Source organism: Tachysurus fulvidraco, chromosome 2, assembly GCF_022655615.1.
Source record: "Tachysurus fulvidraco isolate hzauxx_2018 chromosome 2, HZAU_PFXX_2.0, whole genome shotgun sequence".
Taxonomy (NCBI): domain Eukaryota; kingdom Metazoa; phylum Chordata; class Actinopteri; order Siluriformes; family Bagridae; genus Tachysurus; species Tachysurus fulvidraco.
In genome coordinates, this window is record NC_062519.1 from 1,537,759 (window position 1) to 1,561,050 (window position 23,292).

Consider the following 23,292-nt stretch of genomic DNA (forward strand, 5'->3'; position numbering starts at 1 on the left):
TTAAATGAGTGACACTGTATATACACAAGTATTAGCTTTAGATGGATCAACATACAGACATTCGTTTGTTCAATCTAAAACACTGAATATACACATAGCAGGAAATCTAACCCACCTTGTAGGTACAAATCTAACACAACACTACTGTGTGTCACACTAAAGGGTTTGTGTAGGGGGGCTTCAGGGGGCTATAAGTGACATGGTACTTCCTGAAGAGTGTAGTGTATATTGTATAATACACAGTGTGGAACTAGCTTTGAACAGCACAACCTCCCCAAACCTAGCAAGGTAAGTGAGACGTCCGACTCCAAGGTAGCTGTCAGAATCAAAACACATCATTTAACTTCAACAATTTAACTGTCATTATTGTCTTCTCTTATGGAACACACTTTAGCTCCAGTATTAAAAAAATAATGTGTCAGATACAAACACAATTGTCACAACCGGAAGAGGAAGGAGACAGACCCGTATGCAGGATAGCTTCAAATGAAAGGGGTTTAATAAATGATAAAGACAACGACATAAAGACGATAACAAAAGCAATACAAATGAAGACACTTAACAAAGACTAGACATGACGAGGGGTAAACGTAACTAATGATTCCGCGCTGCACTCGGCAACGCGGCCCACTTAAATATAAAAAGACACGATGACACAATAAGGATCAGGTGTGAAGACAGGGAGGGGCAGACGAAAGCGGGGCAGACACGTGATGAGGAAGATAAACAAAAAGGCACGTGGCCAAAAGTCCGGGTTGAGTCCTGACAACAATACACCTTCCAAGTCAGTGCTTTTACCCAGGACTGGACAAAAGAAGTTAGCACCTAATTCATCAGAGAACAAAACCAGTCTGTTAATAACGTTGTACAACAAAAATATAGATTAACTACAGCTGCTTATAAATACAAATACAGTTCACAGCTAAAAAACTCCAAAATCCACAGAAAGGTTCCAAAACGAAACCTGACATCTCTTCAACAGTAACGGTGATAAACCTGACCGACCGCCACGTGCAACCGTCTTTGTGTTCACCGTCTGTTTTTACCACATCCACCATCTTCTGATGCAGTGAACCAGACAAAAAACGGTCTATAATTCAACCACAACAGATTAACAACAATCACGACCCAAGAACAAGAATGTGATCATTAACAGTTTGGTGTCTTTGTCGAGCTCCAAGTAGAAAAACAGGACTTTTTAATAACAGCGGTCACGACACTACACTCACCTGTGACACATTATTCATCCTCTCTCTTTTTACCTGCTTGTACACTTGATAAGCAAAGAACAAAAAGAACCCCATCAAAATAAATGTCTTCATATAAAAAGTCATATTTAAACTCCATCCTCTACAAACAGGTCAGTGTTAGAGAAAGAAAATCTTCATCACACATCTGAGTTCGCTGCCTAGCTTGTTTCTAACATAATAAGAAGATAAAGCTGAACATTTTCCCACTTCGTCTGTCCAATGTGTCGAGGTCCAAAATGATGATTGATGTTTTATTGACCACGAGCTCAGTCCTTGGTAAAGTTTAGCAGTAGTGCAGACTGAAGGAGACTTTTGTTTTTCATTCCTATTGGGGTCAATTTTTAAAAAGCATTTATGTTTTATTTCTATTAGAAAGAACAATTGAGTAAAAAAGCCATGACAGAGTGAATCTCCCCACAACACTGTGTCACACACAACAAAACACTGGTGTTAAGTTCAGAAATGTCTTTAGTTCTTAAATACATGCAGTTATTTTGTGTCAATGTTTTTACATCAATTTTAGAGAACACTAAATGTTTCATGATTCATATATAAAAGCTATAAAATGACTCATATGATGTTATATATGTTGTCCATGTGGCCCAGCCCTCAGTTCAGATATAACATGTTAGTGTAAAAAGTGACACAATCTTCTGTAAAAGTACCAGAGCTTTGTGTAAAGATGATTAGAGGAACTATTAACACACATTAATCCAAACAGTGCAATTCAGTGTTACATTAAAATAATAAACCATGCAGTAATACATTTATAAATAAAAATACTCACTCAGCTTTTCTGGAGGCTTTGACCACTGGCAGCAGCCTCAGGAGACCTTCATGTGATTGATCATATTTCCACAAATCAAACACATCCAGCTCCTGTTCTGAGCTCAGTAACACAAACACCAGAGCTGACCACTGAGCTGGAGAGATTCTATTTCCACTGAGACGACTGTAAACTTCTCTGTTCAGGTAAGTTTGTACTTCCTGCACTAGTGAATGATCATTCAGTTCATTCAGACAGTGGAACAGATTGATGGATTTCTCTGGAGATGGATTCTCCCTGATCTTCTCCTTGATGTACTCCACTGTTTCCTGTTTGCTGTGAGATCTGCTTCCTGTCTGTGGCATTAAGTCTCGTAAGAGACTCTGATTGGTCTCCAGTGAGAGACCCAGAAGGAAGCGGAGGAACAGGTCCAGGTGTCCATTCTCACTCTGTAAGGCCTTGTCTACTGAACTCCTGAGGAGATCAGACATGTTTGACTTCCTGAAAAGATCAGACATATCAGAGGTTTGATGTTCTGTTACATTTCCGCTGATGAAGGAGAGAAACATGTATAAAGCAGCCAAAAACTCCTGAACACTCAGATGTACAAAGCTGAACACCTTCCCCAGGTGAAGACCAAACTCCTCTCTGAAGATCTGGGTACACACTCCTGAGTACACTGACACTTCTCTGACATCAATGCCACACTCTTTCAGGTCTTCCTCATAGAAGATCAGGTTTCCTTTCTCCAGCTGGTGGAAAGCCAGTTTTCCCAGTGCCATGATACTCTCTCTGGTCTGCTGAGGATCAGGGTCACATTTCTGATGGTACTTTTGGTCCTTGTGTTTGATCTGAAAGATCAGGAAGTGTGTGAACATTTGAGTCAGAGTCTTGGGGATCTCTCCACCCTCAGCTTCACCCAACATTCTCTCTAGAACTGTGGCTGACATCCAGCAGAAGACTGGGATGTGACACATGATGTAGAGGCTTCTTGAAGACTTCAGGTGTGTGATGATTTTATAGCCCAGGCTCTGGTCACTGATCCTCTTCCTGAAGTACTCCTCTTTCTGAGGATCACTGAAGCCTCGTACCTCTGTTACCTGGTCTACACACTCAGGAGGGATCTGATTGGCTGCTCCTGGTCTTGTGGTTATCCAGAGGAGAGCAGAGGGAAGCAGATTCCCCTTGATGAGGTTCGTCAGCAGCACATCCACTGAGGCTGACGCTGTCACATCACACAATCTCTCATTCTTCTGGAAATTTAGTTGAAGTCGACACTCATCCAGACCATCAAAGATCAACACCACTTTGTAGGAGTCACAGTCTATTGATCCCAGTTTTCTTATTTCTGGGAAAAAATGATGAAGAAGATTCATGAGACTGAGATTTTGCTGCTTCATCAGATTCAGCTCTCTAAAGGGAAGTGGAAACATGAAGGTGACGTCCTGATTTGCTTTTCCTTCAGACCAGTCCAGAATGAACTTCTGCACAGAGACTGTTTTTCCAATTCCAGCAACACCTTTAGTCAGCACAGTTCTGATGGACTTGTCTTTAAAGAGATCATTACATTTGATGGGTGTCTCCTGTGTTGCTGGTCTCCTGGACGCTGTCTCAATCTGTCTCACCTCATGTTCATTGTTGACGTCTCCACTCCAACCCTCTGTGATGTAGAGCTCAGTGTAGATCTCATTCAGAAGTGCTGAGCTTCCATGTTGTGAGATTCCTTCATTAATTCTTTTAAACTTCTCTCTCAGATTGGACTTCAACTTTGGATGAGACACAGAGGTGAGTTCTAATAAACAAAGTAATAACATGTTTTAATGTAAAATCACTGAGCTCAATATAAAATGTACATTTATTTCAGTTCCTGCTGTTCGTTCCTGATTGATGTACTAAATATTACTGAAGGATCATGACCATTGTACAGAGTAACCACAAGCTGGACCATGAACAGAACAGAAAAGCAGCAGATTTACATGATACTAAAATTACATTTAAAACTAAAAGTGTTCATATCTAAAACTATTTCCTCTCTCTAAAGTGAAGCTGATGGAATAAAGTCATGACTCAGAGCTCTTACTGTTGTACAGTGTGTTAGCGAGATCTGTGTGGTTCATGTTCTTCAGGACGTGCAGTGTGATCTTCAGCGCTCCCTCTCTGACACTGTGCAGATCCTCCTCATCCTCCACCTCCCTCTCAGTGCATGCTGGGTAATCTGGACTCAGGAGCTTCCTAAACCTCTTCAGCTCATTCTTTATCAGAGTGATGACTTTGTGTTCCAGCTCCTGGTTAGAAACACACAGGAACAGATATAAATATTTTTATTATTAAAAAAGAGAAGTCTCTTTTTATTATCACATTTAAAAGTTAGAACTTAAATTCTGATTACTCATAAAACTGATTACCCATAATGCTGCTGCACATCAAGACATTACACACACACACACACACACACACACACACACACACACACACACACACACACCTCAAATATGGAGTCCAGATGATTTTTGCTGATGTTTGATTTCTTCTTTTGTGGTCTGTGAACAAACAAAAACACATCATGTGATATGGACGTATTGGACGTATCTGGATGTATTCATAGCTGCACAAATCACACACTAATAAATACAGACACAGATATTTAACAATATCCTCTTAACACAATACACTGAATTCAGGATTTCCTAACTGACACCAACATGTTTAGAAACAAATGTTTGAATAAATGAATAAAATCTTTGTATTGTATAAATAAAACTCATGGTATCTTAAGTATGTAACCTAGTGAGCACCATTAATGTATTCAATGTTAAAGATTTAAGCACTTATGTACATCGCTCTGGATAAGGGTGTCTTCCTAATGCTGTAAATTTAAATGTAAATGTAAATATTGTCATTAATGTCCCAGGTGTAAATGTTCTTCTGTAGCACCACAGACCCTCCAGCTCAGGGACTGCAGACTGAACTGAACTCTTAAAGCACTTTTCCTCACTGCCAGTCCGAGAGCTGCAGCACTGCACAGTTTAGTATTTTACTGCTTCAACACCTGATAAAGCTCATGAAGGGCTTCATAATGAGACGAGTGAGTTTGATCAGGTGGAACACTGCTGTAAAACACCTCACTATACTGACCTCACATCAGTGGAACTGTCTCTGTCTCTGAAGGTATTTGGAGGATCCATTGACGCGTCAGTCTTCATGGACACACAGCTGGGTTCTGGTGAGTCTGATCTCTTTCCCTCCATCATTCTAGAATTACAACAGAAATATCAGCAATAATTAATACTCTGCTGTCTCAGCACTGTTAAACAATGTGTTCATCATTAAACACCAATAATTCCATCTTTTTAATTCAGATCCAGTCTGTACACTTATTCAAACAGGAGACAGGCTTCATAAGTCAGGAATTACACTGACATCAGGAGTCCCAAATAGAGGGTGACACGGGGGTGGATTTTCAAACCTCTCCCATCCCACTCGCAAAAAAAATATTCCCATCCCACCCCAATCCCGCAAAAAAAAAAAAAAACTGGGGAAAATCCCATCCCGTCCCAATCCCAGAAGAATGACTCCCATTCCCTCCCACTCCCGTGACCCGCGGCAGCATAAATGGCTGCCCAATGCTCCGGGTGTGTGTTCACGGTGTGTGCATTCATTGCTGTGTGTGCACTTTGGATGGGTTAAATGCAGAGAAAGAAATTCTGAGTATGGGTCACCACCACGTCACTTTTAAACTGTTTAGATCAGATCAGTGATATATTCACTGCTATTAAACACCTTAAAGTTCCTGTGTTAACTAGTGAGTGTTTAGAGATACAGATGTGTTCCCATGAGACGGTGTGTAATTATTGCTGGTGAATGTAAAAGTAAGTCACCTCTCGTCTTTCTTTAAGTCCTGTTTCCCAGACACACTCATGTTGGAGGTCATGTCTCCTTCTCCAGATTACAGCAGGACACACGTTTACTTCACTCCAACATCGGTGTGTTAAATTAAACCCTGAATCAGCACAGAGTTCACTTACAGGTAATAGTCATGCTATAAAGTTATAAAACAACCTGTGTACATTAAAGCTTCAGTACAAACCCACAAAACTCTTCTGTATCTAGTGTCACTTCAGTGTGTTTATATATTAGAGCTTTAGATACTCACTGTGTTTTTACTCCTGAAATCTTTTAGTTTTCACTCGTCACAAAATGGAGCTGCTGACTTTCACTTTCAGTACAGTTTATACTGCAGAGGGGGGGGGGGGGGGGCAAAGACACAGACACACACACGGCATTCACTAAATTTCACGGGTTTCGTTACCACTGTAGCGTCTGGTACAGGTCATTTTAGATTTCATATCCCAGGCACCCTAAATTTCAACATCTACTCCTCAAATAACCGATGAGCAACCCAGTTTTACACACACACCTGGCTCCAGAATGACTGGAGCCTACACAAAGACCAGATAAGCCCATGCGGCTTCTATGATTAGGGGCCCTCAACACACACACACACAACACAATGAGACATTTGCTCCTTAATTTCCTGACAAGGGTGTATTTTATTCATGTGTCAGAAAACAACATTGTATTTAACATCAGTTATACTCTAATTACTGATCATGGCATGTTAATGTATACCTGTTCTAATGCTGTATGCCCCTTTAAGGTCTAATGTCAGAATGTATACGAAGCTATCATTTTCTTTTTTACTTTCCTAATGAAAGTGCATTTTGTTTTGTGTTTCATTTTTGTTTTTTGCCTTTATACTGTAAGAACACAATATCGTATTAACATCAGTTACCCTTCGATTACTGATCTGTGTACATAATGTACCACTGCCTTTATACCGTCATTACCCTTCATGTTTAGTATCCAAATGACCACAAAATTATCGGTTACTCGTTTTTCAAACAATGGTGTATTTTATTTGAGCACGAAAGACGCCATACCGTCTTAATACACCCTGGATCAAACTTTAAAGTCATCTAAAAGTTTGATAGCTAAACCACGGCCACAAACGCCTGAAACAAAGGGAGTTTTTCACTCCAAAACCTTGACCGAAGTATTGGTCATCTCCCCACAGATGGGTGGAGTTCACGACCTTTAAATTGTCACAAACACCACTAATCCGTGGTCAGACTTTCGGAACAGCTTGGAGACGACTCCATCTTCCTTCATAGAAGTTCCAGCAAGCTTCACTTCCAAGAACGACAACTGCTCTGATCTTCAGGAGAACTTGGAAGAACGTCTGACCCCACCCTAACTGACTCTTCAGAGATTTCTCTGTTGCATCCGGACTCTTGTACAGTAAGCCAATGCAAGTAACCGTTTCCTTTACCAACCCATTTAGATGCGTAATTTTAAGTAGGAATCTTTCATTGAATCTTAAGGTGAATTTAAGTTTCTGTGACGATTTCCCAGTTAGGGTATGATTAATTCTTGAGTCTAAGCTTGCCATTTCCTTTCCTTCCTTTCTTTAGTTTCTTCTTTCCAGTCTCTTCCTCCCTTTCCCCAATTTTAATTTCTTTTGTTTTATTTCATTTTCGTTTTCCCTATTTCTTTTGTTTGTTTGTGTAGTTAGTTTATGTTGTGTTTGTCTCATTCATTAAATGCGATATTTTTGTGCCAAATAAGTGATTGTCTCTGAGTATCGCTCACAAATTAAGGTACCTGCAACATCTGGTCTGAACTACATGCTCTATTAAGTTAATTTAATTTACATTACGGTATAAAGTAAAAGGAAAGCGAATCTTTCTTGGCCGGGAAGATACCGCCTTCATAGAATTAATAAAGGTTACACGGCCTGTTCGCCAGACAAACAGACCAAATAAGCGTAACATTAATTCCAGTACCGTTAATTTCAACTTAGGTTAAAATATTTAGAAGTCACTATAACACGTTATAGTTGCTTATAAATATTTACCTTGCTTCACGAGCCAAAATCGCTACACCACGACGTAAAGTGGTCGTGTTTCCAGATGTCTTGGAAAAATGCCCTTTTTCAAAAGAAGAGCATACCTACGAAGGACAAAACAGTCATACAGGTAGATTTATTTTAGAAAACAAAATAAAACACACACACAGTCATTGATGGATTGACTGCTCAAAATAAAATCAGTAAAATATATATAAATGCAACGAAACAAGCATGGTGTGCTCTCTATAATAATCAATTGCATCCACTAAAAAGCATCATAGAGGCAATGCCTTTTCACTGCACAATGTTAATGAGAGAGAGTGACAGTACATGATCAATCTTACTACGACTTCATTGGCTACGGTTTAACTTGGTGTTTAGTCAGAGTTTCAACACACTGCACAAGAACACTACAGTAAAAAAGCATCATTTGATGTTAAAGTGGTTAAGATGGCTACAAGCAGCAAGATGTCTGTCTGCAGTGCAAGAAGTGGCAAGTCATCTGCGTCATCAGCGATGCGCAGCCCATGCACGGTCCAGAGCTGAAGCTGCCAAAGTGAGAGCATAATATGCTAGCCAGGAGGCTAAACTGAAAATGGAAAAGGCCACAAGAGAAGCTCAAAATCAGCTGGAAACAGTAAGATTAGACACTGAGTTGGACGTGTTAACACTACAACCAGAAACTGATGCAGCCGATGCGGAGGCACAGGTGCGAGAGGATGCAGAATTAGTAATGCATGCAGTAGAAAGAGGAGGATCTGAAGCAGAGAAAGCTAAAATTGAACGTATGAGTGAATGTCAATTCTCAAAACAACCTTCAGGATCATTCTCCCCCTCCACTCCTATTACCTTTGCCCGTCACTTCTCCATTTCATGCTGGCTCAAATAACTATAGGATCTGAATTGTTTCGTTATTCTGAATAAATATACTATGATCCACAAATAAATATAAAGAGTTTCACAAATATTTTTTAAATCAACAAATGCACAATAAGCAAACCGTAAATATATGTTACAAATTTCACAAAAAAATGAAATTCACAAATAAATAAAATGGGATTTGCAAATAAAAAAATATTATAAATATATATTTAATTGTATTTATTTGTGAATGGCTTCCTGCGCATTTGTGAATCGCGTTCTGTGCATTTGTGGATTTGAAACATTTCTAACGTCAAGACGTGCACAAGAATTCACAAATAGGTGGACTCCGCCCACCGTCTACTCCAGCCAATCGGACAACGGTCTCGTGGCGCTGACCAATCGTGGCACAGTCTACCTCCAACCAATCAATTGTATATATGTACATAAATAGTACAATTGTAGATTATTATTATTATTATTATTATTATTATTATTATTATTATTATTATTATTATTATTATTATTATTAAAGAGTACCACCACCCCAGTGACAGCTTTTGTAACATTTTTTCTGGTATAATAGTTATACTCATACCCTCAAGAGGGAGACCCGTAACCTCGAACGGAAATGGAGAAAAACTAAATTAGAGGTGTTTAGAATTGCATATAAGGACAGTATGTCCAGCTACAGACAGGCTCTAAAAGCTGCTAGGGCTGAGCACCTGAGCAAACTCATAGAAAATAACCAGAACAATCCCAGGTTTTTGTTTAGCACAGTGGCTAGTTTAACAAAAAAACAGAAATCTGAACACACTATTCCATCACATTTCAGTAGTGAGGACTTTATGAGATTCTTCACTGATAAAATCGAAAGTATCAGGAATAAAATAGGTGACGCTCAACATATGAGAGCAACTAGTGACACAATCTCACCTAAGGCTTTACACAGCTTTACAAGTACAGGACAGGAAGAGTTAGATAAACTTATTACTACAGCTAAATCAACAACATGTTCACTAGACCCAATCCCAACTAAACTACTGAAAGAAGTGTTACATAAAGCTGGTGAGCCTCTTCTTAATATCATTAACTCCTCGTTATCTTTAGGTTACGTCCCTAAATCTTTTAAGTTGGCAGTTATTAGGCCACTAATCAAAAAACCTAACTTAGACCCAAATGAACTATCAAATTACAGGCCTATCTTACATCTTCCATTTATGTCTAAAATACTTAATGTTGTGTCTGTCCAACTGAGCTCCTTCTTACAGGAGAGCAACATCCTTGAAGAGTTTCAGTCAGGTTTCAGGCCACATCATAGCACAGAAACTGCACTTGTTAAAGTTACAAATGACTTGTTCTTAGCTTCGGACCAAGACTGTATGTCCTTATTAGTTCTACTTGACCTTAGTGCTGCATTCGACACTATAGATCACAACATTCTTCTAGATCGCTTACAAAATTACACAGGTATTCATAGTCAGGCTTTAAGCTGGTTTAGATCCTACCTGTCTGACCGATACCATTTTGTAGAATTAAATGGTGAATCCTCCAGTTTACTACCAGTTAATTATGGGGTCCCTCAAGGATCAGTTCTAGGACCTCTGCTTTTCTCGATATACATGCTTCCATTAAGGAACATTATTAGAAGACATGGGATTAGTTTCAATTGTTATGCTGACGACACACAGTTATATATCTCATCAAAACCAGATGAAATAGCCACAGTGTCCAAATTAACTCAGTGCCTTAGAGAGATAAAAGACTGGATGAGCTGCAATTTTCTGTTGTTAAACTCTGATAATACAGAAATACTACTTATAGGTCCAAAAATGAGTGCACAGAAACTCTCACAACTTAACTTCCAATTAGAGGGATTTACTATTACTAATATCTCGACAGTGAAAGACCTGGTTGTTATATTAGACAGCAACTTGTCTTTTAAAAACCATATTGCCCATACTACCAAAATAGCCTTCTTCCACCTTAGAAATATTGCCAAGCTGAGAAACATCCTGTCTGTATCTGATGCTGAGAAGCTAGTTCATGCGTTCATGACCTCTAGACTGGACTATTGTAATGCATTACTAGGTGGTTGTCCTGCATCTTTAATAAATAGGTTACATTTAGTCCAAAATGCAGTTGCCAGAGTTCTCACTAGGACAAAAAAGTATGACCATATAACCCCAATGTTATCATCTCTACACTGGCTACCTGTTAAGTTTAGAGCTGATTACAAACTGCTGCTACTTACATACAAGGCTCTTAATGGTTTAGCTCCCATGTATCTAACTAGTCTTCTAACACGTTCCAATCCTTCACACTCTCTGAGATCACAAAACTCAGGATTTCTGGTAGTTCCCAGAATATCTAAGTCTACTAAAGGTGGTAGAGCGTTTTCTTATTTAGCTCCCAAACTTTGGAATAGTCTTCCTGATAGTGTTCGCGGCACAGACACACTTTCCCAGTTTAAATGTAGATTAAAAACTCATCTCTTTTGTCAGGCGTACACATAATACATCCTATAGTATCATGCACTAGTACATCAGACCTGCACATTTTTATGAACAGCAGATATGTTAATCCCTCTCCACTGCTTCTCTCTTTGTACCCATCCCGAGGCATCCAGACACTGTACCAGCTCCCAACGTCCTCTGTGGGACGAAGCCTTTGGACGTCCACTGAGCCGAGGCCGACTCTAAGAATCCTGAGACATCTCCAGTTAGACTCTGTGATACTAAGGAGATCCGAAGTCCTTGAACCTTACACCAATACAACATTTAACTGACTGTATATTACAATCACACCCCCAGTGTCACCCATATGAGGATGGGTTCCCCCTTGAGTTCGGTTCCTCTCAAGGTTTCTTCCTTTACCAATTTAAGCGAGTTTTTCCTTGCCACTGCTGCCTGAGTCACCTCAGACTTGCTCATAGGGGGATAAATAAATACATACAGATTGTGAACTATTTATATCTAATAATAATCTAGAATTTTTTATTCTGTCAATTCTTTTACTTTTATTCGTTAATTCCTTTATCATTAATTATGTTTACCTTCTGCTCTATGTTAATGTTCTGTAAATCTGCTTTGAGACAATGTCTATTGTAAAAAGCGCTATACAAATAAACTTGAATTGAATTTTCTGACAGTGCTCCTAGCACAAATTATATAAAACACATTTACTCTGCCCAACCGTTGTCTGATTGGCTGGAGTAGACGGTGGGCGGAGTCACCTATTTGTGGATTCTTGTGCACGTCTTGACGTTAGAAATGTTTCAAATCCACAAATGCACAGAACGCGATACACAAATGAGCAGGAAGCAATTCACAAATAAATGCAATTAAATATATATTTTTAATTTTTTTTTATTTGCAAATCCCATTTTATTTATTTGTGAATTTCATTTCTTTTTGTGAAATTTGTAACATATATTTACGGTTTGCTTATTGTGCATTTGTTGATTTAAAAAATATTTGTGAAACTCTTTATATTTATTTGTGGATCATAGTATATTTATTCAGAATAACGAAACAATTCTGATCCCATAAATAACAGCTTTGTAACATGGAGTCCAGCTACGAAAGATGCTTCACATACACAGTCTATCAAACATAAGCCACAGTATGCACTTACCTGCAACGAACCTATTACGTTAACCTAATCTGTCTAAAGGTGTGATTAAGTCTGAAGTTGGGAGGACCAGCCCTGGAAATAAGTGCATCCCGAGGGGAAGGGCAGAGACGCAGACACACACGCGCACGCGCACACGCACACACACACCTCAAATATGGAGTCCAGATGATTTTTGCTGATGTTTGATTTCTTCTTTTGTGGTCTGTGAACAAACAAAAACACATCATGTGATATGGACGTATTGGACGTATATGGATGTATTCATAGCTGCACAAATCACACTAATAAATACAGACACAGATATTTAACGCTATCCTCTTAACACAATACAGACGCAGACACACACACACACACACACACACACACACACACACTTCTCGCGCTCTGTTACAAGATGTGGTGCTGGTTTGTTTGTATATCATTGATGGATTGACTGCTCAAAATAAATCAGTAAATGTATATATATGAATTCAACGAAACAGGCATGGTGTGATCTCTATAATAATCCATTGCATCCAGTAAAAAGCATCATAGATGCAAAACCTTTTCACCGCACAATGTTAATGAGAGAGAGTGACAGTACATGATCAATCTTACTACGACTTCATTGGCTACGGTTTAACTTGGTGTTTAGTCAGAGTTTCAACATACTGCACAAGAACACTAAAGTAAAAAGGCATCATTTGATGTTAAAGTGGTTAAGATGGTTATAGTACAAGCAGCAAGATGTCTGTCTGCAGTGCAAGAAGTGGCAAGTCATCTGAGTCATCAGCGATGCGCAGCCCATGCACGGTCCAGAGCTAAAGCTGCCAAAGTGAGAGCATCATATGCTAGCCAGGAGGCTAAACTGAAAATGGAAAAGGCCACAAGCAGAGAAAGCTAAAATTGAACGTATGAGTGAATATGTCAATTCCCAAAACAACATTCAGGATCATTCTCCCCCTCCACTCCTATTACCTTTTCCCGGCACTCCTTCATTTCATGCTGGCTCAAATAACAGCTTTGTAACATGGAGTCCAGCTACGAAAGATACTTCACATGCACAGTCTATCAAACATAAGCCACAGTATGCACTTACCAGCAACGAACCTATCTAATCTGTCTGAAGGTCTGATTTAGTCTGAAGTTGGGAGGACCAGCCCTGGAAACAAGTGCATCCCGAGGGGAGAAGGGCAGAGACGCACACAGACACACGCGCACACACATACACGCAGGCACACACACATTCTCGCGCTCTGTTACTAGTGATGGCCGGTTCGTGAACGAATCGTTCTTTTGAACCGGTTCTTTTTAGTGAACTGGATAAACCAGTGAGAATCGTTCTTTTGAACCGGTTCTTGAAACCTGTTCACCAAATCGGACTGATTCGTTCTAAACAGTTCACGTCTCGAGTCAGCGCTGATCCACAAGTTACTAAAGTTACTCACTTTCGGTCATGTCTGACAGTCGGTCCGACTCTAAATAAACTAATATCTCGGAGTATATGTAACTGATATGCAGAGGTGTCAAGTAACGAAGTACAAATACTTCATTACTTTACTCAAGTAGAAATTTTGAGTATCTATACTAATGTATAATTATACTAATGTAGTAATTATTTTTTAGCAGACTTTTTACTTCGACTCCTTACATTTTTACGCAATTATCTGAACTTTCTACTCCTTACATTTTAAAAATAGCCTCGTTACTAATATTTCATTTCAGCTTGTCATCATTAAAAAAAAAACATCAAGATAAATAAATAAATTTTTAAAAATCGCGCCATCCGGATAGAGAGAATGTGATTGTGGTTGGATGAGAAGTATAAACATTGTACGCCCCTGCATCAATGCCTGTACTGGGTGTTTTAGTTGCAAAACTTAAATGTAAGTAACGTATTCAACTAAAGTTATGATTACAAAGAACTTTTCAAATGTGTTAAATTGATTGTATTAATATCTGCGGGCAGCGGCGGGATAAAATAATTTATGACATTACGCCATTGTGAATTACGTCATTACATCAGGACGTAAAAGAACTGGTGAACTGGATTATCGAACCGATCCATTAAAACGAACTGTCCGAAAGAAGCGGTTCGCGGAAAAGAACCGGACTTCCCATCACTATTTCACTCGTCACAAAATGGAGCTGCTGACTTTCACTTTCATTACAGTTTATCGATGGGCCCATTAACCACTGATAACATCCATTCAATAGTGTGATAACATTCGAAGCGGGTGAGAGGGGAGAAGGGCAGAGACGCAGACACACACACACACACACACACACACACACACACACACACACACACACACACACACACACTTCTCGCGCTCTGTTACAAGATGTGGTGCTGGTTTGTTTGTATATCATTGATGGATTGACTGCTCAAAATAAATCATTTAATATATATATATATATATATATATATATATATATATATATATATATATATATATATATATATATATATATATATTTGTACTAAAACATGAATTTTGCAGTTTGGTCTTTTTAAGGGCAGTGTTCAAGATGTGAAGACAAGTGATAGTTCTATTAATTTAAATTTTGTACTTTAAAATGTGCAGTTTTACTGTATTGGGGTCATAAAACCAGTCTGTGTTGTCCTTTAAATGAATGAAATAAAGCTGTGTTGCTTCAGTAGTACCGCACGTTGATCAGCAGATTGCACACATGCGCAGATAGAACGCAAATGGTTCAATTTTCTCTTCTGATTAACGCCATTTTGTGCAGTTCGTTTTGTGTTTATGCGGAGACACAGTTAATATAATTTACTTATTTGCATTTATATTTATATTTATAAAGATTAGAATTGTGAATTACAATTTACATAATTTCCAGACGTATTTCACGTGTGTAATTTACCTTTTTTTACACATTATTATTATTAGTCACTCTGCATTCTGTTTTTGTTCGTATGTGATATTTTCCACTTTTTGCAATTTGATATAATATAAATTATTCCATAAAAAGACAAATACCTTTTTTTCAATTGTTAATTATTAGCATTTTCCCCATTTATGTGTAAACAGATGGCCAGGGTTAGCACTAAGTGGTCAAAGATTTGCCTTTCATTGGTGAATTTAAGAACAGATGTCCAGCCGTCTTTAATGAGGTAAGTCTCTGTAACGTCAGCTATAATAACTTACATGGTTGTTGTAATTTTGAATTTTTAAGAATTATTCACGATTATTTGGTTGGTTCATTTGTGGTAATGTTGTATGTGATCAGAGTTGGGATTTATGCATCTACAATTAGAACAACATAAAGACAAAATTTAAAAAAATGCAATTGTGAATAAGCTAACTGCTTATTGGCTTTTTGGTCACACTTTTAAGGATGTCCCCATCGAAAAAAGACGTGAATGCATCCTAAAAGCCCTCGTTGTTTATGTGAATGAAGACCCCTCAGACCTTGTGAAGGAGTACATGGTAATTTAAGCCTGTTAAACATATCACTAATACCAATTCCCCTTTCACCTGGATTTTATGTAATTACATATTATTGTATTTGAATTCTTTAGGATGTTGAACATGATGAAGCCCAAACCTCGATGCGCAACACCACCCTAGGAAGCTACGTCATCAAACCTGAAGGGGCACATGCCACAGACCCTTACCAATATGTTGGCATCATAGTTGAAGGCATCAAAATACTTGAAAACCTAAACAATGTTGCCGAAGCATGTTCTATGATGCTTGGTCTAATTTATGCATTAAACTTGGCCTATACACAAGACTTCAGATACACATTTGAAACATTTTAAAAGCTTTTTATGGAGCTAAATGCCAACAATCTGTCAAACAAGGTCCATGTCCTGAAAAATAAACTTCTTTTGTAAGTATTTACTCGAAGTAATGTTCAAGAGGTGGTACTTATGTTTCCTCAATGATGTTACACTGTTGGCTTGTTACAGCACATTTGTTCCAGGACTGACCATGTTACACTTTTTTCATTATCGATCTCGTTTTAAATAAATGCTTTATTTTTTCACAATTTAAAGGAGGCACAGATTGCAAGAGAGACTTTTCACCCACCTAATTTAATTTATAGGCAATGCTTTTAATTTTTTGAATTTTACAGTCTGCTTTTAATAATAAGAAAACAGAAAGCAGTTTTAAAGATACAGATTTTGAACAAATAATTTTCGTTGGACATTTGTAAAAGGTATGTTCTTGAATACATTAAGTGCATTTACAGTGTATTAGTTGAAAAATGTACTGCTTACTTTTGAAGAAGAAAGTGTTTGACTTCAGTGTGGGGGGAATGTTGTATGGTGAGGTCTATTTATGTCTGTGCGTAATGTCTTGGCACTGTTAAAAGCCTGTGATGTGTCCTAAATAAAGCGACCATCAAGAATGATTTCTCTGAGTATTTACTGGTCGGTATCTCAAGATACTACAATTACACTTCCAGTTATTTCTTAATTATATAAATATATTGAAACATTAAATGCAAAAAATAAATAAATTAAAGTCTACAAAAAATGATTTATAAAACGGTCATCCTTATCCTGAATCCTTTGTGGGTTTTTACAAACATTTAAGCAATGAAAAGTGTTTATGAGAGCTTATGACTAAACCTTGGAACTACATTGGCTCCTCAAACTGTCAGTCAAACCTCATAACTCTGCCCCGCCTCTATCGGAATAAAGTGCTGCATGCAGTTTGGAGATCTCTGTTTGTCTGCAATGCAAATGTAGGTTAAATGTTTGAATAAGTAACGTTACGTCGTTTTTACTCATAAAACACTGTCTATAAAGGCCAGTGTTGTATAAAGTACTAGAAAGCAATACTTGAGTAAAAGTACAAATATCGTACTAGAAAAAGACTTCGGTAGATGTAAAAGGTACCTTTTAGAATATTACTCAAGTAAAAGTCTTAAAGTATCTGATATTTACTGTACTTAAGTATCAAAAGTCATTTTCTGATATTTAATGTACTTAAGTATTTGAAGTAAAAGTAAAATTTCAGTGATTTTCGGTAGGCATAAGAGCAAATGAATAAATAAAAGGGCACAAAAATAAATGTAATTTCCTCAGACAGGTGTAGTAGCTTTTATTATTTTGATTCCTAAATTCATGATGCTCACTTTGATGAGAATATTAAACATAGAAGAGGATGTATGTTTATAACTGAATTTTGCTAAATAAACTATAAATATTTGACTGAAACCTGTCTATTAATATCTGTTTGCATGAACTTGAACTTTGAAATTTTGTAACTGTTGCCCCGCTTCTTACATCTGGAGCTTCGTACTTTTAATTCCTTTCTATGGATATTGCGCTGGGCAGGGGCAGTTATAGGGTTTCATCTTTAGAGGGTTTTAGCTCTCAGTGAGAATTTAAAACAAGAAGAGTTTTATATTATATATTATATGACTACATAGTAAGCCAAAAGTTATGGTATTATTAAATGGCAAAAGTGGACACCAAAATTTTATGCATGATGTAATGATGCCAGTTTTGAATGAGATCAGTTCATGTGTGTGTGCGTTCTCTACAAACAGTGTGTCCGATGAATGACGTCATTAATAAAAAAAAAATATTCACAAGACAAAGACCAAATCAATAAATGTTATTTTTATTTAGTATTGAATGGATTGTTTGTATTAATATTTTGTTTTTGCTACAACTCTGGTAATAAGAATAGTGACATTTCACTTCTGTTAGTTGCCGTCTTTGCGATTAACGTTTATAGATAAATGCCTCCAGCTCCGACTGCGCGTGCACGCTGCGCGTGCCTGTGCTTCTCCGTAGAGCGTGCGGAGTGTAATGTAATCTAGGTGCAGTGATTCACCAAACCTCCCTTATTGCAGTCACACACATTCCTTCTGATTTTATTTTGTAGTAACAAGTAACGAAGATGCTTAGTATAAAAGTATACATTTTTATCTAGGAAATGTAGTCGAGTAAAAGTGAAAGGTGGCAAATTTAAATAGCAAAGTAAAGTACAGATATGTGAAATTTCTACTTAAGTACAGTAACGAAGTATTTGTACTCCGTTACATTACAACACTGATAAAGGCTAATGTTTTTTATTTAAAGAGTCTTTGTCAGATATTTGCTGTGTAGTTGTACTAGCCAATACTGTTTTAAGTACTGTTTTACCTTTTAAATCATGACATATTGTCCACATGTATTCAACAACAAAAACAGCGATTACAATAAACTTTATATCCTGTAATGTTAATATAATGACGCACTTGTCTGACCATATATAAAGCCATGATACCAATTTTGATGACACATAATTATTTAAAAAATACGAGGTTTCCACCCGACAGCAATGATATGTAGCCTAAATTTGTTGTTTTATCAGCAGAAACAGCGTGTAACTAACTTATTCCTACCTGACTTAAGCTCAAATTTCACATTAAATGTCATTTTAATGTAGGATTATGTCCACTTTTAATGAAGCAGTGAAGCGTGTTTGTACAATTAATTTTAACGCTTAGTGATTTGCCGTCTGCTGTGGGATGTTTTATAAATCAAAACTGTGCCGTGACAAAAACATTTGGGAAACAGTGACACTGATCTCTTTCAGTTATTGTTCTGGATCTTCTACATCTGAATATGAATGATTCGGCTCCCAAACTGCTGGAAATGTGGGACATGTTCTAACGCTTTACCACCATAACTGCTTTATCCTGGAAAAAACGTCTGAGGAGAGACTCCTGTCATACACCAGGCCTGGGGAGTTTCTTATGCTAAATGCTGAAAAACACAAAAGGATCGAATTACAAACACATTGCTTATGAACAACAGAAGCATAAATAAACACATTAGATGTGACATTTTACAGCACACAGTGAATATTACACAATATCATACAGTAAAGAGACCGTAAGTCAGTAACTCACTGTAGTGTCTCCAGTTTACAGTGTGGATCCTTCAGTAGATCAGAGAGCAGCTTCGCTCCTGATTCTCCTGGATTATTATCTTTTAGATCCAGTACTCTCAGGTGTGATGAGGAGTTTGACCTCAGAGCTGAAGCCAGAGCAGCACAACCTTCATATGTAATACTGCAGCTCTCCATCCTGAAAGAAAGAAAACCTTCTCACACTTAACACACTCAGTTTTAGTATTGAAAACATGAACTACACAACATCTTTATATACAGTACATTTACTCTCCATCTCACACACACAACAATGACAATATATCAGATCACTACAATTACAGTTATCACAGAGGAGAACTGGATGTTGTAGTGTTTATTAAAACTGGGTGTGTGTGAGTGTGTGTGTGTGAGTCTGTGTTTGTGTGTGTATGTCTGTGTGTGTGTGTGTACCCAAGTATCTCCAGTTTACAGTGTGGATCCTTCAGTCCATCACAGAGCAGCTTCACTCCTGAATCCTGCAGTTTATTGTAACTCAGGTCCAGTTTTCTCAGACTGCAGGAGTTTGACCTGAGAACTGAGGACAGAACTCTACAGCTTTCCTCTGTCAGATTACACTCCCACAGACTGGAAGAGAAATGATGAAGTGTTTTATTTATTTCTCTGATAGTGAATTGAGGTGTTTCCATCAGTGAGAAATAAAGTGCCCACCTGAACACAAGGTTCTAATGTCAAGATAAAAATATAACATGAACATCTGTGTACAGATGTGACAAGTAAGAATGCACATCATAGAGAAAAGGATCCTGTGATTTCTCACCACATCACATTTCTCAAAAATCGGAGACCCTGCCTTTAAGTGTTCCCTTTATTTATTTTTTTGAGCAGTGTATATATAGGCTATTGTAAAGATTTCTGTTTAAAAGCTTCTATAGAAATAAAGATATGATGATTAGAATAATTCCTCAAAATTTAAAGGTGTGTGTGTGTGTGTGTCTGTATACCTCAGTATCTGCAGTCTACAGTTTTGATCCTTCAGTCCATCACAGAGCAGCTTCACTCCTGAATCCTGCAGTTTATTGTTAGTCAGGTCCAGAATTCTCAGACTGGAGGATTTTGAGCTGAGAACTGAGGACAGAACTCTACAGCTTTCCTCTGTCAGATTACACCCAATTAGACTGGAAGAGAAATGATGAAATATCAGAACACTGATCTCAAACACACAAACACAGCCATAATCCAGCTAAAGTTGAAGATGTAACAGAAATGTCAGTGTGTTTGTGTCACACACAAATCAGAGGACAGGACACCACATCAGGACATTTACAGGAGCAGGGACGTCTTTCTGCACTCCACAATCTCTCAGCTACAATTTATTATAAGACCATTAGGTCATGTACATAACACACACATGTGAGAGCGAGCAGCCTACAAACACTACACTCTCATCTGTGTTCAAGTTTCTACACCCAACACTGCAGATACAGTGCATTTTATTACAGAACATAAAGAATTACACAGCTGTACACTACCAGTTAATAACATGACAATACTAGTCGTACTTTACACTCAGTTATATGTTGGATTTCACAGAGACCCTAAAACAGTTGGTGTGTGTTGTTCTCTGTGCTCGTACAGGTACAAATCTGTCACATCCAGACCTCTGATTTTACACACACACTGGTTCAGGTGTTTGGTGTGGACCTGAGTACAGGTGGAGTGTTCACTTACATCCAAACACATCCAAACGAAAGAGAAAGATTATATAAACATTCTTAATTATGATTTACATTTTTTAGGAAATATAGATGTGTAAAAATCTCTCGTCTATCATAAACAATGTAAATAAAGGATATTAGAAAGAACATTGTACTGTTTACTACAGATGTCACTGTTACTATTTCAACACAACTTAGTGAACCCTTCTTTCTCCACAGAGTAAATGGGATCATATCTTTCATGCCTCCACAACTGAGAAGTGAAAGACATGATCCCATTTACTCTGTGGGGAAAGAAAGGTCACATCAGTACGACTGCACACAGTATCAGATATAAACAAAGTCAAACTTCTTACTTTTAAATGAGTGACACTGTATATACACAGGTATTAGCTTTAGATGGATCAACATACAGGGGCGGTTGACGTGACGTGATTTTAATGTAACATAGTCTAAGTACTCACTAAAATGTGTTTTTTCTTACAACAATCATATGTAAATGAAGCAAATTACTGTATTTTATGTTGTAGTTTTACTTTTGGATGAAAAAATATTTTTTGTTCCTGTTTATTTAAAGGCTTTTATGCCAAATGTCCTGCGGTGTGACTGTAACATAAATGAGACATTAAATATAAACAGCTATAAAATAAACCAGCAACATTTGGAATAATTCATAAGAGCTTTGGCATTATTTTACAAATATTAACTTAATAAAATAAGTTTTTTACATACAAAAACAATATACAGGAATATTTACAACAAGCTAAATTTTGTAACATAAATGCCTTTCTGCGGCGTGACATCGAAGTTCAGGCGGCGTTAGGAAGTTATGACTTGCTGTCCAGGAAAGAGGGAATGAAAATGCAAGTAAAATGGATAGAAGAAAAGAACATAGAAGAATTTGATAAGCTACTTCCATCTGGGCTGCCAGCTGTAAAAGGCATATTAAGCACACACCAGATCTATTCGACAACACCAGGGCAAGGTGTTTCATAGGACAGAGTTGCTTCTACAACTATCCATGTGTGTGGGTGCTTCAGGATAACACAAGTCACAATGACACCTGACAGACCAATTCATGAGGTGAACTCTTCTCTTCCTTCAATGGATAGAGATGAACAATAAGAGGAAATTGACCAAGAGGTGTTGGAGGTAGGAAGATTCATCATTGTGAAATATGATGATAAATGATATGTTGGCCAAATCGTGGAAATTCGGGGAGAAGAAATACAAGTTAATTTTATGGCACAACATGGAGATAAGAGTGCTTTTCAATGGCCTGAGAAAGAAGATTGCATTTTCTACTCTAGGAGTGAATTGGGGGTGATATCGGAGCCGGAGTCCGCATAATTAGCCAACCTGGACTGGCTCATGTTCAGCCTACAACTCTGTGTTGCCAAATAATTTCTACAACATGAAATTATCTTTTAAATGTCTTGTTCATGACTTTAATTCATTGACAGTTCTTAGAAATCGTGTTTAAGGTCATAGATCCTAGTCTATTTGATAAAAGTAAAACCTCCAAAATGTTTACTTTTGCAACAGCCCGGTGCACTATAGTTTTAGTGTTTATTTTTAAGGAGATAGATTGATGAATGTTAGATAAAAATTTAAGTGAATTGTCTCATATGATAAAAGTGCCACATCCAAAAAGTCAACCTCTTCAGTACACTGTTCATGTGTTATTCACTGCATTCTTTGTTCAACTTCATGTTAAACATGCTTTTAATAAGATTTCTTGAGAAAGAATAACTCATAAGATAAAAATGAAAAGATAAAAAGTCTTTATGATATTATCAGTTTATGATAAGTTCAACAATTCAACTTGCTTTATGTCCTGTTAATGACAGTTTATTTTAAATTTTTTTGTTAATAAACAATAGCCACTAAAGAATAGCCACTTATGTGTGAACTGTGCCTCATTGTGTCTGTAATGGGTCAAAAAATGTAATTTGTAAGTTTGATTACCCCCCATTAATACGTGAATATATTTTCTCATGTTTAATTTTTTTAATTACAATACAAAATTAGAGCTTTTCAGAAAAACATCTGCCATTACGCCGCCACAACACTAGAGGGTACATTGGGTGCGCATGAAACACGTGAGAGAGCTACTTCCCCCTGTTTAACGCGCACAGTAATAAACTGACTGCCGCTTGGAGCGCATCTAACTTTTGTTCTCTCGTGTTTCTGTCAGTTTATTCTCTGATCCACAGTGATCCACCTGTGTATCATTTGCTGCCGGCACAGATATCCCCTAGGTCTGGGGCCGGTAACATGTCCTGTGGTGTGACATCACTTTAAATGCAACTGA

General features: G+C 37.6%; 1 protein-coding gene and 1 long non-coding RNA gene across 5 annotated transcripts in view; both read right to left on the reverse strand.

Moving 5' to 3' along the window:
* LOC113661992 (NACHT, LRR and PYD domains-containing protein 14-like) overlaps positions 1 to 23,292 on the reverse strand; it is a 64,182-nt gene that overhangs the window by 6,141 nt on the left and 34,749 nt on the right. For all 4 annotated transcript variants that reach the window (XM_047809892.1, XM_047809891.1, XM_047809893.1 and 1 more), the window contains 3 exons: positions 20,265 to 20,438; positions 19,714 to 19,887; positions 19,283 to 19,459 (listed from right to left, as the gene is read on the reverse strand). In XM_047809892.1, coding sequence (XP_047665848.1) covers positions 19,283 to 19,459; positions 19,714 to 19,887; positions 20,265 to 20,438 — 525 coding nt within the window. The remainder of the gene's footprint in view (positions 1 to 19,282; positions 19,460 to 19,713; positions 19,888 to 20,264; positions 20,439 to 23,292) is intronic.
* LOC125140702 lies at positions 7,931 to 13,665 on the reverse strand. Its single transcript, XR_007139909.1, has 3 exons — positions 13,500 to 13,665; positions 12,569 to 12,623; positions 7,931 to 8,025 (listed from the first exon to the last, which is right to left on the reverse strand). It is a non-coding gene; the product is annotated as an uncharacterized LOC125140702 (long non-coding RNA).